The sequence below is a fragment of the Cnephaeus nilssonii genome, assembly GCF_951640355.1.
Source record: "Cnephaeus nilssonii genome assembly, chromosome: 18".
NCBI classification, from domain to species: domain Eukaryota; kingdom Metazoa; phylum Chordata; class Mammalia; order Chiroptera; family Vespertilionidae; genus Cnephaeus; species Cnephaeus nilssonii.
The window spans coordinates 26289371-26303969 of record NC_137089.1 but is presented as its reverse complement, the minus strand read 5'-3'; the positions used below and the strand labels follow the sequence as shown (position 1 = coordinate 26303969).

Genomic DNA, 14599 nt, shown 5'->3' with positions numbered 1-14599 from the left:
AACATCTCTTGACCTGAAAAATTGCAATTCAAAATTAAAGAGCAAGATTTGTTCTCACTTCAGTATACAGAGGAAAAGAGAAAAGGATGAGACAGGGTTAGGATTCTGCTCAACAAACTCATGAATGCTTCCAGTTTTCCCCCATCCCATATTTTGTAACAAATCATTTATCAATTGATAGGCCCAATAGTGCTTTTTAGGTCTTCCCAAGCATGAGACTGCTTGTAGTTAGAAAGTAATTCACTGGTTATTGATCCTCTGGCTACGGTACACTTTTAAAGTAACATTTGAATGAATCTATTATTTACCAAAATCCAAAATCTATTAGTTCTTTATGTTTTCAATTGTAGTTATTATTACTTTTAATATAAGGCTTATACTGTGACCATGTATATCTCAATCGCATTTCTTTGAGTTATGTGAGCAAAAATGAGGGCAACCAGATTTAGACTGTTAGCTCCTTGCTCTGTTTGCTTTCCTGGAATTCACAGGATTTTTGAAATCACTCATGGAAAATTTTCAAAATATTTTGTGAATAATTTTAAAAACTGTCTTGACAATGTCTCTTAAAAGCATATTTGCTGATTAGATTGACAATGAATTTTATTATTGGTAAATGATCAACTTTAAAATCAACATTTGATTAGTACCTACTTTGTATTTTGGAAGAATTTTTTCCCACGTTGTCATTGGATGAGAGAAAGGAAAATGACAGTCAGATATTTTTCTCAAACACTTAGAGCTCATATCTTAGTTTTTTCATCTCAAGTAGTGTGTGTGTGTGTGTGTGTGTGTGTGTGTGTGTGTGTGTGTGTGTGTTACTGATTTCAGAGAGAGGAAGGGAAAGGGAGAAACATCAATGATGAGAGAGAATCATTGATTGGCTGCCTCCTGCATGCTCCTTACCGGGAATCGAACCCTGATCTCCTGGTTCAAGGGTTGACGCTTAACCACTGAGCCATACTAGCTGGGCTCAAATAGTTTTAATTTTTGCCTCAATATCAGTAGATTTGCTATCATGTAGGTTTGTCTGAAAGTGAATTCTTTTTTTGGTGAATAGTATTTTATTTTTTGTTTGTGTACCTATAGAAGTGTTGATCAGGATGCAATTTGGGTCCTGCCCATTAATAATGTTTAGATATTCATCCCTCACTATTATGGTAGTCTCTACTCTATTTTTTTATAATGCTATCAGAAGAATAATTTTTATCATACATTGAAACTTTCCTTACCTCCACAATCCTGCAGTAATCAGAACTTGTTAGCATGGCTTTCAAGATCTTCTAAAATTTGACCCTAATATTCCTTTCTAGCTTTTTTCTAATACGTTCCTATTTGTGTTTGTTGTATTCAATATAGATAGTTTACTTAGATTTTCCTGATCATACCCTATTCCTGTTTCTGACACTATCTGGAATGTCCTCTTTTCCTCTCCTTACCTATCAGACTTTTGTCCAATTTAAAAAGATTAGCTCAAATTCGATCTCCTGCCTGAAAAGTTGCCAGCTCGTTCTAGCAAGGGTGATCTCTGTCACTGTTGATGCCATTCATTTGGCACAGAATCATAAATTGGGATAAGATGGAATGTTATACTTGTGTGTCATGTCCAAGGTGTGATGTAGCCTAATAAGGAAATCAGAATTACTGTTTCTATTGCAGGCATTTCTTATTTCCTAGCAAGCAATAAGCTCCCTGCGGCTTTCAATATGTAGTTGAGATAATCGAGGAAGACATTCTATGTGCAGTAAAGATAGTATGATTAACATTGACTATTAATTATTAATATAATACTATGACATGTCCAATGTTCACTGGGTTAGATATTTCTGAATTACTGGTAGATCTGCAAGTCTTTGAAATGTACATCTTTTTGGTTTTGTATGCAGAAGAATTTTTTACTTAATTTGGAAACAAAGTTTTATTTTCATTGGTTCTAAGCATTTTACAGACTTATAATCCATCATGAATTTGATTTTTAAGTACAATAAATATTTTGTACATATAGTAAAAGTAATCTCTAATTTCACACCAGCATTTTCTTTCAGTACCATGAATTTGTAAAAAAGGAAAAAGGACCTTTATGAACATTTATTTATAATTGAGATATTTAGGAAATTTAAAATACAAAATTAACTTATTTAGGATAAGTTATTTCTTCCTTGCTTTTATTTTCAGGTTACTCATTTTTGTTTACCCCAACTTCTTCCATTGCTTAAACATACCACATCATATCTTCATGAAGTTTTTGAATTTTATGAAGAAATTCTTACATGTCGATACCCATACTCCTGCTTTAAGACTGTATTCATTGATGAGGCTTATGTTGAAGTGGCTGCTTATGCTTCTATGAGCATTTTTAGGTTGGTATTTCTTCAAAGTTGAAATGGTTATTTATTATATGATCAATTTTAAGATGTGTTTTGTATTTTTTCTTTAATTTAGACATGGTTGGCTTTGTAGAAAATCTAGTGTTTTTAAAATTAAAGAACATAAAAAAGCATAAAGAAGAAAACTTTTAGAATAACCCAAAAGACTCATACTATTTTCATCCAGAATTAACTGATACTGTTTTACATGTTTTGTTTTCGTTTGTTTTTTAGTTTCTACAATTTTTAAAAATATTTATTTATTTTAATATATTTTTATTGATTTCAGGAAGGGAGAGGGAGAGAGAGATAGATACATCAATGATGAGAGAGAATAATTGATCTGCTGCCTCCTGCACTCCCCCTACTGGGGATCGAGCATGCAACTCAGGCATATGCCCTTGACCGTAATCGAACCTAAGACCCTTCAGTCCTCAGGTCAACAGTCTATCCACTGAGACAAGCTGGCTAGGGCAAAAATGTATATTTATTGATTTCAAAAAGAAAGGGAAAGGAATAGAGATATAGAACTCTTAATGATGAGAGAGAATCATTGATCAGCTGCTTCCTACACGCCCCACACTGGGGATCGAGCCCACAACCCGGGCATGTGCCCTGACCAGGAATCAAACCCTGACCTTCTGGTTCATAGGTTGATGCTCAACCACTGAGCTGGGCAGTTTCTACAATTTTTATTGCATGTATGAGAAAAGAATAATCTCAATTACAAAAATTTCTTTTATATGAAAAATTACTATTAAAAATGGAAAGTATAAGTCATGAATAGCATAAAACCAAATTATATTAGAAAACTAGCTTGAAAATTTCTATTAGATATCAGAGGAAAATGCTAAAGAGATGAGGGAAAGCATAAGAGACAGAGAATATAAGTGATACAACATTTGTATAACAGGAAGATGAAGAGCACAAAAAGAGAAGGAGCAAAAAGATTCATTCTTTCATTTATTACTCACTACATATATTTACTGAGCCTATTATGAGCCAACCACTAATGAAGATTTTATATACTCATTTAAAGTTTCTAGTTAAGCCAGAGAAAGACAAAGGCTGTATAATTTCACTTAGATGTGGAATCTATAACAAAATAAAACTTAAAAAGACATCAGACTTGTGATTAGCAGTGGTGGGGGTGGGAAGTGAGGGCATTGGATAAAGGTGGTTAAAAAGGTATAAACTTTCTGTTATAAAATAAGTATTGGGGATATAATGTGTACTTGAAAGTTGTGAAGGTAGTAGATCTTAAAAGTTCTCATCACAAGGAAAATAACATTTTTTCCTCTCTTTTTTTTCTTGTAACCCTATCTACCAGGAAATAAATGTTAACTAAAGTTATTGTGATAATCATTTTGGAATTACATAATTCAATTCATTATGCTATACACTTTAAACTTATACAGTGCTGTCTGTTAATTCTATCTCAATAAAACCAAACCAAAAATTTTTTTTTTTAGATTCTAGTTAAAGATTTTGTTTAACTATTTTCTGTAATCTACTACTTCTAAAATCAAAGAAATAATAGAAGAACATTTCTCTGATGTGAAGGAAGCTGTGAGCCATCCGATTTAAGGGATAAAATGAATATAAAGGGACGGTACATCTTTATGAAATCTCAAGTTTCAAGGATAAAGGAAAAACATTTCAGTATCTAAATAGGAAGGAAACATGTTACACACTAAGAAAAAAGTGGACTTTTCCCAAACTTTACTATGTAACTAAATTCTACAATGAAGCAATGCCTGTTGAATTTTTAGGAGCAACAACTACAAAGAATTCTGTACATAGTTACGATATTATTCATATACTAGAGGCCTGCTGCACCAAATTCGTGCACAGGTAGGGTCCCTAGGCCTGGCCAGTGATCAGGGCCAATCTGTGGGGCGACCAGCAGGGCAATTGTGGAGGGGGGCCTCACTGGCACCTGCCTTGGCTGGCCTGGTGCCATCTGCTCGCCAGTCCTGCCCCCCGCCGCCGCCAGTCGCCTCCCTCTGCGGGGTGACTGGCGGGGTGATCCGGGGGGTCCCTGCTGCCACCCACCTTGGCTGGCCTGGGGCCTGTGGGCTGGGGGCAGCTCCTGCATTAAGCATATGCCCCCTGGTGGTCAGTGTGTGTCATAGCAACCAGTCGTTCCACCGTTCGGTCAATTTGCATAATTGGCTTTTATTATATAGGATGGGTTAAGAGAAAGACCTTCTAGACATGTAAGAACTCACATAATTGGCCTGACAAACAATGCCCCCAAAGGTCCATCAGCCAACTGAGATAAGTCAAAAGGAAGAAACCAAAAATGGAAGAAGGGATACAAAAGGAACAACCTTAACTATTAAAGAATAGTTAATGCCTATTTACTGACATTGGTAAATAATTAAGCCAGTAAAGAATAGTTAATGTAAAAATAAATAAATAAAAAGAACAGTTAATGTCTAAATCATTTTTTGGAACATGATTATGAAACCAAATGCAAATGTCAGAGGTAATTCTTTAAGAAAAAAAGTCAATCATAAAATATATAATTATTTGACAAAAATTTAAGATGAAGGAAAGGCAAAGAAGGAAATAAATGTGTCCTAAATTTCTCATTTAACTTCAATGCACTTATAGATATTGTTTAATTCTTGAAAATGGCAGATTTTTTTCTGTTTTTAAATATTTTGTTTTATTCTATAGGCACATAATCTTGAAATTATTACAGAAGAGGGAATATTTTACATATTTTTTAAAAGTCTATTTTCTGCTTATGCAGTTAAAAATCATGTAAGTTATTTTGTGAATAACTAGTGAGAGATTTTTCTTTGCACTATTTCAAAATTCATTTATATTTTCAGAAAATTTTTTGTAAGAAAAAAGGAAAAGAGAACTTTATTTTTATTTTCTTTCTTTTTGTATCCTCTTTACCTCTCTCCCTTCTCTGTTTCATTCTTGGAAAAGTTTCAAATTTAGAAGTTTTGTGTGTCAAGGTTAATCATCTTACCCTATCTGGACCTAAATTTTCTCATCTCTGAAAAGGGGAGTGCCCTAGCTGGTTTGGCTCAGTGGATAGAGTGTTGACCTGCGGACTAAAGGATCCTGTTTGATTCCGGTCAAGCGCACATGCCCAGGTTGCAGGCTCGGTCTCTAGTGGGAGGCATGCAGGAAGCAGCCAATCAGTGATTCTCTCTCATTGATGTTTCTCTCTCTCCGTCTACCTTCCTCTCTGAAATCAATAAAAATATTAAAAATAAAATAAAAAACAAAAAGGGGATAGTAATACTGCTCTTGCATTTTCCAGAGGGTTGTTAGAAGGTTCCTATAGGTCAGTGTATATGAAAGCAAATAATAGAGCACAAAAAATAATAGTTATTACTTGAAAAAGATTACAAGAGCCCTTCCTAGGAGGATTAGTATTTTGTTTTTGTTTTTAATTTATTATTTATTATTTATTTATTATTGTCTAAAGTTTTACATATGTCTCCTTTTTCCCCAATTGCCCCCCCTCCACAGCCATTCAGAGGATTAGTTTTTGATTAACATAATGATGCTTCCCTTCCCTTTACCCACCCAAAAGGTATATATACTTTTCATGGAACTCAGTGGGAAACATTGTAGTCCTTGCTTTAAGTAAAAATATCAAGATTATGGATTTCAACTATATTTTGAAAAGATACAAAAGCTCTTTGGGAGAATATTCTGTTTTTCTCTTTTTTTCCTAACTTCAAATCTATTATTTTAAATGTGGGATTATTTTATTTTATTTTGACTGAATAATTGTTTTTTTCCTGGTTATAAATAGCTGTCTTTTTAAAATTCCAGCACAAATCTATTACACAGTGCCATGATTATCGATGAGACACCTTTGACTAGAAGGTGTTTAGCCCAGTCCTTGGCCCAGCAGTTTTTTGGATGTTTCATATCCAGAATGTCTTGGTGAGTAATTTCAAAGTTTACAACTACTGAGAAGAAGAATTGAGAAATTTTGTTTTTCTTTTCCTGCAATGTAAACTCACATTTGTGCTAATTGCAGTAGTTAATTTAAAAGACACTATTCTATATATAATTAAAGAAAAAGAATGAATGTAAATTTCATCCTAAATTTTTGGCCATGAATTCAATATAGTTAGTTTTGCAATTTGCGATAAGAATAAGGTAAGAATTTTGATAGCAACAATTTCTTAAACTGAATGAATACTGTAAATAAAAGGTCTTGAATGTACAGCAAACTATAGTTAAAATTCTAATGTCAGTGCTCAGTGCAATCGGTAATGTTCAAGATAATGCTTAAGGCAAAATAATGGTCCTCTACAATAGTGATAATTATGTAGGAATTTTCCTGCTGTTGCCTAGCTCTGCTAATTTACTTGAATGATGTAAGAGATACTACTTTTTATTTTCTTTTTGATTAATTTAAGATGAATTTGAAGAAACACAGGAAACTCCCTTAAGATTGTAATTTATAACAGTGACCATTCTGTGCTATAAATATTGTTTTTCCCCCCTTGTTGGAGAAGAGAGGGGAGAGGGTATCCCCTTGATGTGTAACTTTCTTAAACTACATAGTTTCACTAAAGAATAGGGCCTGGAACATGGTAAGCCAAATGTTTGAATGAACAAATGAATGAGTGAATAAATGAATGAATGAGATAAATTGCCTTTCCTCTTGAGAAACTAAAAAATTAAGTAATTAAACTTCAGGTCTTGGAATCCCATCGATAATTATGCATGGGTTGTTAATAACAGAATGCAGCTGTTATTTTAGAGGCTGACTGTGTGGACAGATTTGGGTGAGAGGGAAGCAGAACTGCCAGAGAACACACATAGGCACATTGTACTTGAACTAAGACTGTGCAGCAGTCCTGCAGGTAAAGGTGAAGCCAGATGTGAAAAGGCACAAGGAATGGACAAGTAGAACTCAGCTGGAAGTGGGAAAACCAAATAATTTGTTAATAACTTTCATTTTCTTTAAGAAGGCAGAGAGGTATACACTATACCGGTAATCTGTTTTATCTGAAGAATTTTTATGATTAAAAGTTCATATTTTTACTTGTTGTTTAGGTCTGATGAATGGGTACTGAAGGGAATTTCAGGCTATATTTATGGACTTTGGATGAAAAAAACTTTTGGAGTTAATGAATACCGCCATTGGATTAAAGAGGTAAAAATAGCTAGATCCATTATCCACTTAGAAATCAGTAAGACATGTTTTCCTGATTTCAAAGTTGCATGCCCTTTATTTTTTTTAATTTTTATTTTTTATTGATTTTAGAGTAAAAGAAAGGGAGAGAGAGACCGATATAGAAACACGGATGAGAGAAACATCCTGCATACTCCCTGCTGGGGATCGAGCCCACAACCTAGGCATGTGCCCTGACCAGGAATCGGTGACCTCCTGGTGCATGGGTCAGTGCTCAACCATTGAGCCACACTGGCCAGACACATGTCCTTTTTTAGAAAAATAATTGTAAAATACTTATTGTCATTCAAAAATCTCTAATTTTTTTTCTAGTAAACTGAAAATAAGTATAGTGGGAAAAACTAATGGTCTATTTTATCTGGTTTCCAATTATCAGTGTTAGCCTCTAAAGACTTTTTTTGCTAAGGAAAAGAATATTTAAGCTCCTTAAACATCAAGTTAGTTATCAGATATATTCCAAATTCTCATAGTAGTCATTTTTAATGTATCTCTCTGCTTCCTAAATTTGTTTAGACTTAGAGTCCAGATTCTGGAGTCAGATTGCTTTGTAATTGGCCTCATACATTTACAAGCTTTGTTACTTTGGTTAATCTTTCCAAGCCTCATCTGTATAAGGAGAGTAGTATTAGTATCTACCCAATGGACGGGAAATATGAGACATCATACATGTAATATGCATGGTGCCTTGTACATAGTAAGTGCTTATTATATCCTGGCTAGCCCTTCAGTGCATTTATGCTCCTGTCATTGTTAGTCTTTTTCCTATAATTTAAAGATTTGGCCCAAAAGACAAAAATCAACTGTATTTTGCCTAGCCCATTCATGTAAATATACATTTTAATCATATCATGCTTAGCTTATTTCTTCTAAGGTGGAAGAAGATTAGCCTTTAATATCCTTATTAAATAGATCCCTTTATCTCCCTGCTTTTCTCATTTTACCTATCTTCATCGCCCCAACTAGAACTTAAGTAAGCCAAGAGGTAATTGTAAAAGATTTCAGACATTTACAACTATAGAAAGATTCCTACATCTAGAACTGAAGAGTCCTTTCTTCATTTCAAAAACTAATGAAGGGGAAATGACATACAGCACTTACCATGTTTGGGGCACTATTATAAGCATTTTATAAATGTTAACCATCTTAATCTTCCTAACTACTCTGTTATTATCCCCATTTTACAGATGAGGAAACTGAGGCACAGAGAGGTTAAGTTATTTGGCCAAAGTTACACAGCTAGTAAGTAGTAGAGCCAGGATTTAGACCTGGCTTTTAACCACTTCATTATGATTTTTACCACTTCTCTATTCTTCTTGTATATTATTTAACTAGTCATGAATTTCTAGCACAGCTGTGTTGTCCTTTTTTCACTTAAGCTTTTTTTTTCTTACTTTGATGTATGTCATATTGTAGAAGACAAGGAGTTTTAAAATGTTGATTCCTGATATAATTTTATCCCCTAAATTCTCCATCAAAGTCAAATACAGAGAAGGAAGAAGTAAACTTGGAAAACCAGCTGAAAGGTTGGGAAGAGTCATTAGGAAAGTTGCCAGGCTACTGGCCAGCTCTAAAGTCACAAAGTATAGAAGGCTGTTAGGTGCTTCTTTTAGCCAGCGGTATAGTTTGCTTTGTTTATAAGAACATAAATTACTTTCCAAATTCATTTAATTTACTTAAGAAATTTACATTCTAATTCTAGGAAATGAGAAATCACAGTTCAATTTTAAATTTATATGTAAAAAAATTTTCACTGGCTCCGATTTTCGTATTTTTTAGGAGCTGGACAAAATTGTGGCGTATGAGCTGAAAACTGGTGGAGTTTTACTACATCCCATATTTGGTGGAGGAAAAGAGAAGGATAAGTATGTTTATTGTTCAGATATGATACTATAAACCTTTTATGGGATTACTCTTTTAGGATCATTTGTATGGGTGTTGAGGCCCACACAAACCAAAGGGGTAATATTAACAGGTAATAATATTGAGGCCACAAACCCTGGTAACCACATTACTCCTTTCATTACTATTTTTATTGCATATGATGGCTACAAATGAATTTAAACATTTAAAACAGACTTAAAAGTGTAATGCTTTTCTTTTTTTCCATGTTAATTTTCTACTGCTACTATAGCATACTGTTCTCATAAAAGTTTTAAAATAATGGAAACACTAATGATTATTTGAATTGAATTGGATGGGAATTTTTAAATATTTTCACTAACCATAAAGTGAAATTTTTCATTTTCTTTAATTATAAATGTAGGCAACAGATAATGCTGTGACTTTGCCTACAAGATATTTTTCTGTCACATTATAATTGTTAGCTGATAATTTGAAATATTCTTTGCACTTATAACTCTCTCAAAATTGCTAGAGTAGACCACTGCTAGATCTTATTATTTAATGCATTGATAAGCTCACACACATATTGGTATATCATAATTTTTTTATATTTTGATAACTTCATTTCACTATAATTGCTTTTCTTTATAATTCTGTAAATTTTATTTTGTGCGTTTTAAATTCATCTCTTATATGGGCCCATAGAATTAACCAGACTGCCCCGGTGCCTAAAAGCACAACAAAAGTTAAGAAACTTGATATTTTATAACCAGGAGCCCTTTTTTGTTATGGTCACTGAGACAAGATTAAGTCAGTGGAAAAGCACAGAAATTTTGAATTAAGACAAACTTGGATTTTTTTTATCATTATTAATGTTGGTGATCTAAGAAAATTTTGCATATTGTTCCAGAGAAAGTGTGTGTGTGTGTTTTAATATGTAAAGTGACAGTGATGATTCATAATCCATTTTAACAAGGTTGGTTGTGAAATTATTTGAGATAAATCTTCATACATAGTGCACATTCACTCATTAATTCACTTTCTTTTCTTGGCTGCCTGACATATGGCTGTTTCCTAGTATATAATTAGAGCATTCCCATTGTGTGAAAATACCTTGGTTTTGCCCATTTATTTAGTTCTTGTTGTATGTTTAATTTTAAAAATTAGTATATAAAAGCAGCACATGAATACATTCTCCTTTAAGAAATATAAAACAGGACAGTGTAAAAGTGTGTGGAGTAAAACATAAAGATCCTTTTTAGCACCCTTTTTTTTTTATCACCCCTCATTCCTATAAAACCTCTCCATGGAGGTATAACCATGATTATAAATTTGATATATTGTCTTTCAATATATGAACTTTTATTTTTTTTCCCTTTATTTATGTCTATATGACATTTACAAATTGGAATTCAGTAATTCTACTAGATAGTACCTTTCTTTTAATTTACTCCTGATCTCTTAAATTTTTACCTAGTCAATCTGGTCTTACTGTCCTCTGGATTTTACATTTTTCTTTTGGAAGATTTTTCCCACCCGGCTGGCATGGCTCACTGGTTGACCACCAACCTATGAACCAGGAGATCACGGTTCAATTCCTGGTCGGGGAATATACTGGTTTGCAGGCTTGATCCCCAGTGTGGGGTGTGCAGGAGGCAGCTGATCAATGATTCTCTCTCATCATTGATGTTTCTAACTCTCACTTTCTCTCTGAAATCAACAAAAATATATTAAAAAAAAAGATTTTTTTCTACCCCTAAATTATGGAAATAAATGTTTTTCTTTATTTTAGTACTTTTATAATTGTTTTTGTTTTAGATATGCAGTTCATCTTGAATTTTTTAAAAATATTTTTTTATTGATTTCAGAGAGGAAGGGAGAAGGAAAGAGAGAGAAACATCAGTGATGAGAGAGAATTGTTGATTGGCTGCCTCCTGCATGTCCCATACTGGGGATTGAGACCATAACCCGGCCATGTGCCCTGACCAGGAATCAAACCTTTATCTCATGGATCATAGGTGGACACTCAACCACTGAGCCACGCAGGCCGGGCTTAAAATTTTTTTGTGCGTATATGTATCCTAGTCTTTGTTGCTCTCATACTAAGGTATTCCCAAGAAGATTTTTATTTACTGTCTTGATGTGGCCATGAAATGTATTATTTACTAAGTATTTAAAATTGTTATGTTAAGTAAATCTGTTTATTTGTTTAGTCCGGCTTCCCATCTATACTTTTCAATAAAGCATCCACATACGCTGTCCTGGGAGTACTACACTATGTTCCAGTGTAAAGCTCACCTTGTGATGAGATTGATTGAAAATAGGATCAGTATGGAATTTATGCTACAAGTAAGTATTAAAGTTAAGAATTGACCAATTATAAAGAAATATCTGTATGTGTATAATATGAATACTATTCTGTAAATAGGGTCAGGGTATCTGGGCTTATGAGATGAAGTTCTCTTATTCATTAGCTGTTAGCCCACTTAGACCTATGCTTTTTGTTTGTGTTTCCTCAGCTATAGAATGGGTATCAATACTTGACACTTAGTGTAGGATTATTGTGAAGATAAAATTAGAATGTGAGGATGAAAGTAAAACCAATTTATACATATGGTTTTGTGTTCATTATTTAAAATATTAAGGATGAAGTGCCATTTAGAAATGTTTTCAGTAGAAAAAGGTAAACCTATCTAAAATATATTTATATTTGTTTTTGCTAAATTCTGCCATATATTGTAAGCAAGTTCTGGTGTAAATTATTGAGATAGTAGAGGCCCGGTGCACGAAATTTGTGCATAGGCACGGTCCCTAGGCCTGGCCATTGATCAAAGCACGAGTGTGTGGTGTGGAAGGGCAGGTCCCAGCTGACCTCTGGACCCTGGGTAGCACCTGGGCCCCCAGGCCCCTTGCGCGCTCTCCTCTGCCTGAGTCATGCCCAAGGCCCCATGCAGAGATGTGGTGAGCGCAGCCTGATGCTGCGGGCTGGGGCGCAGCGTGGGCCTCTGGGCTGCCCAGCAGTGCTGCACAGAAGCCGGGTGGGAAGCGTGCTCTCTCCTGTCCAGCCTTGCAGACTAAACCCATGGGGAGCCTGACTGGGCCCTGAGATCCCAGTGGCTGTGGCCCGGTGCACCTGGAAGAGGCCGCGCTGGTGCGGAGCGGGCTCCTCACTGGTGCCCAGCACCTGAGCGCAGAGCCTTCCCCAGCACATGAGCCTTGGCGTCCCGGGGGAGGGTAGCAGGGGGAGTGAGAGTGAGCTCAGCAGACACTCCGCATTCCCATCGCACCTCCATCCCCATCACCCCCAGCCCCAGGTAGCTGGTGAGAGGTCACAGCCCACCGCCAGGGCGCTGTGGAAGGTTGGTCGCTGCCACCCACCCCCAGTTCCCTGTCCCAGCCCGGGACCCAGCCCCAATCGGGCATTCAGGGCCTGCCAGCCACTAGTTGCCATTTTTGGGGCAATTGGTTGGGGCTGGGGTCCCCGCCTGCCTCCCTTAGTGCCTGGGAGCCGGGCTGCGGCCCCGCCCCCGCTCTCACCTGCCTTAGCCTGGCACAGCCCGCTCCTCTGCCCCAACATCCCGCTGCAGGCCTGCTCTCGTTGGGGCCAGCAGCACCTTTACTGCTGCCTGCTGCTAGTGCCACATTGCCGACACCTGCCATGTTTCGCACTGTCCCCTGGAGGTCAGCGCACGTCATAGCGAGCGGTTGAACTCTCGATGGAATGACCGCCCAAGGGGACAATTTGCATATTAGGCTTTTATTATATAGGATAGTAGTTGAGGTAGAAACCAGATATATTTTTTCCTCATTAATAACATTCTTAGAGGTAAGTGAAAAATAACTTTTTAGTAATCTTTTTAAAAAAACTCTTAAAGTTTGCCATAAAATTAAGTTTCTATAATGCTTCTGTTCTTCAGCTTGCCTTTAGAGTAAAGAACAGATATTAAATGAGAGGTGGTCCATCAAGAGCCATTTAGCTTTTTGGAGTGCTATAAAACCTATTGAGTGTTCTCAACTTCTTAAGTAATATTTAGTTTCTATGTAAAGCTCATAGCATAACAAATTATAGGAATTATATATTATTATAAACCTTAAAAACAATATTCAGTGTTGGCAAAGACATTATTAAAATTCAATTTTATTTAAAAGAAAAATGGTTTTTATTCTGGCTGTTTAATTCTTTGCATACTTCTATTGATAGTCTTTAGAACAATCTATATAGTAAGATGTGAAATTACTGTCTTCTATAATTGACTGTAATAAAGTTCTGTTGCAAAGTGGTTTCATAGATAATTGAAAGCAATCCTATCTAATAAAAGAGTAATATGCAAATTAACCATCACTCCGCTGTACACACGAGCCACGCCCACCAGCCAATCATGAGCGAGTATGCAAATTAACCGCAACCAAGATGACTGCAGCCACAGAGCGAGCAGAAGGCTTGGGTTTCCCCGGCAATGGAGGAAGCCAAGCTTTCCACACACCCTGGCAGGCCCAGGCCTCCACTCAAGGCTACAAAGTTTCAATTATAGAAGTTAAATAAAGCCCAACAAAAATGGCGGCAGCCACGGAGCTGGAGAGAGTAGGAGGCTTGAGTTGCCCCTGGCCATGGAGGAAGCCCAGCTTTCTGCACACCCTGGCAGGCCCAGGCATCCACTCAAGGCTACAAAGTTTCAATTATAGAAGATAAATAAGTCCAAAAAAAATGGCGGCAGCCACAGAGTGAACAGGAGGCTTGGCTCCGCTCAAGGCTATTTTTCAATTATAGAAGATAAATAAATCCAAGATCCCAGGGCCTCCGCTTGGGTCCCTGGGGAGCGTGGCTGGCCTGCAAACCACCACAGGCCCCTTGCCCAGGCCGCCCCATGCCCCAAGGGAACCCCCACCCTGATCCGGGACACCCTTCAGGGCAAACCAGCTGGCCCCCACCCATGCACCAGGCCTCTATCCTATCTAATAAAGAGTAATATGCAAATTGACCATCACTTAAACACACAAGATGGCTGCCCCTCTGTGGTCAAAGATCCTGCCCCCATGTGGACACAAGATAGCCGCCACAAGATGGCCAGCAGGGGAGGGCAGTTGGGAGGGACCAGGCCTGCAAGGAAGGGCAGTTGTGGGTGATCAGGCCAGCAGGGAAGGGCAGTTGGGAGGGACCAGGCCTGTAAGGGAGGGCAGTTGGGGGTGATCAAGCCTGCAGGGAAGG

At 36.7% G+C, this 14599-nt stretch overlaps 1 protein-coding gene across 4 annotated transcripts in view; it reads left to right on the top strand.

Annotated features, from left to right (window-relative positions):
- TAF2 (TATA-box binding protein associated factor 2) overlaps positions 1-14599 on the top strand; it is a 72424-nt gene that overhangs the window by 22344 nt on the left and 35481 nt on the right. For all 4 annotated transcript variants that reach the window (XM_079796346.1, XM_079796347.1, XM_079796348.1 and 1 more), the window contains exons 7-11: positions 2176-2360; positions 6174-6287; positions 7413-7512; positions 9328-9413; positions 11607-11742. In XM_079796346.1, coding sequence (XP_079652472.1) covers positions 2176-2360; positions 6174-6287; positions 7413-7512; positions 9328-9413; positions 11607-11742 — 621 coding nt within the window. The remainder of the gene's footprint in view (positions 1-2175; positions 2361-6173; positions 6288-7412; positions 7513-9327; positions 9414-11606; positions 11743-14599) is intronic.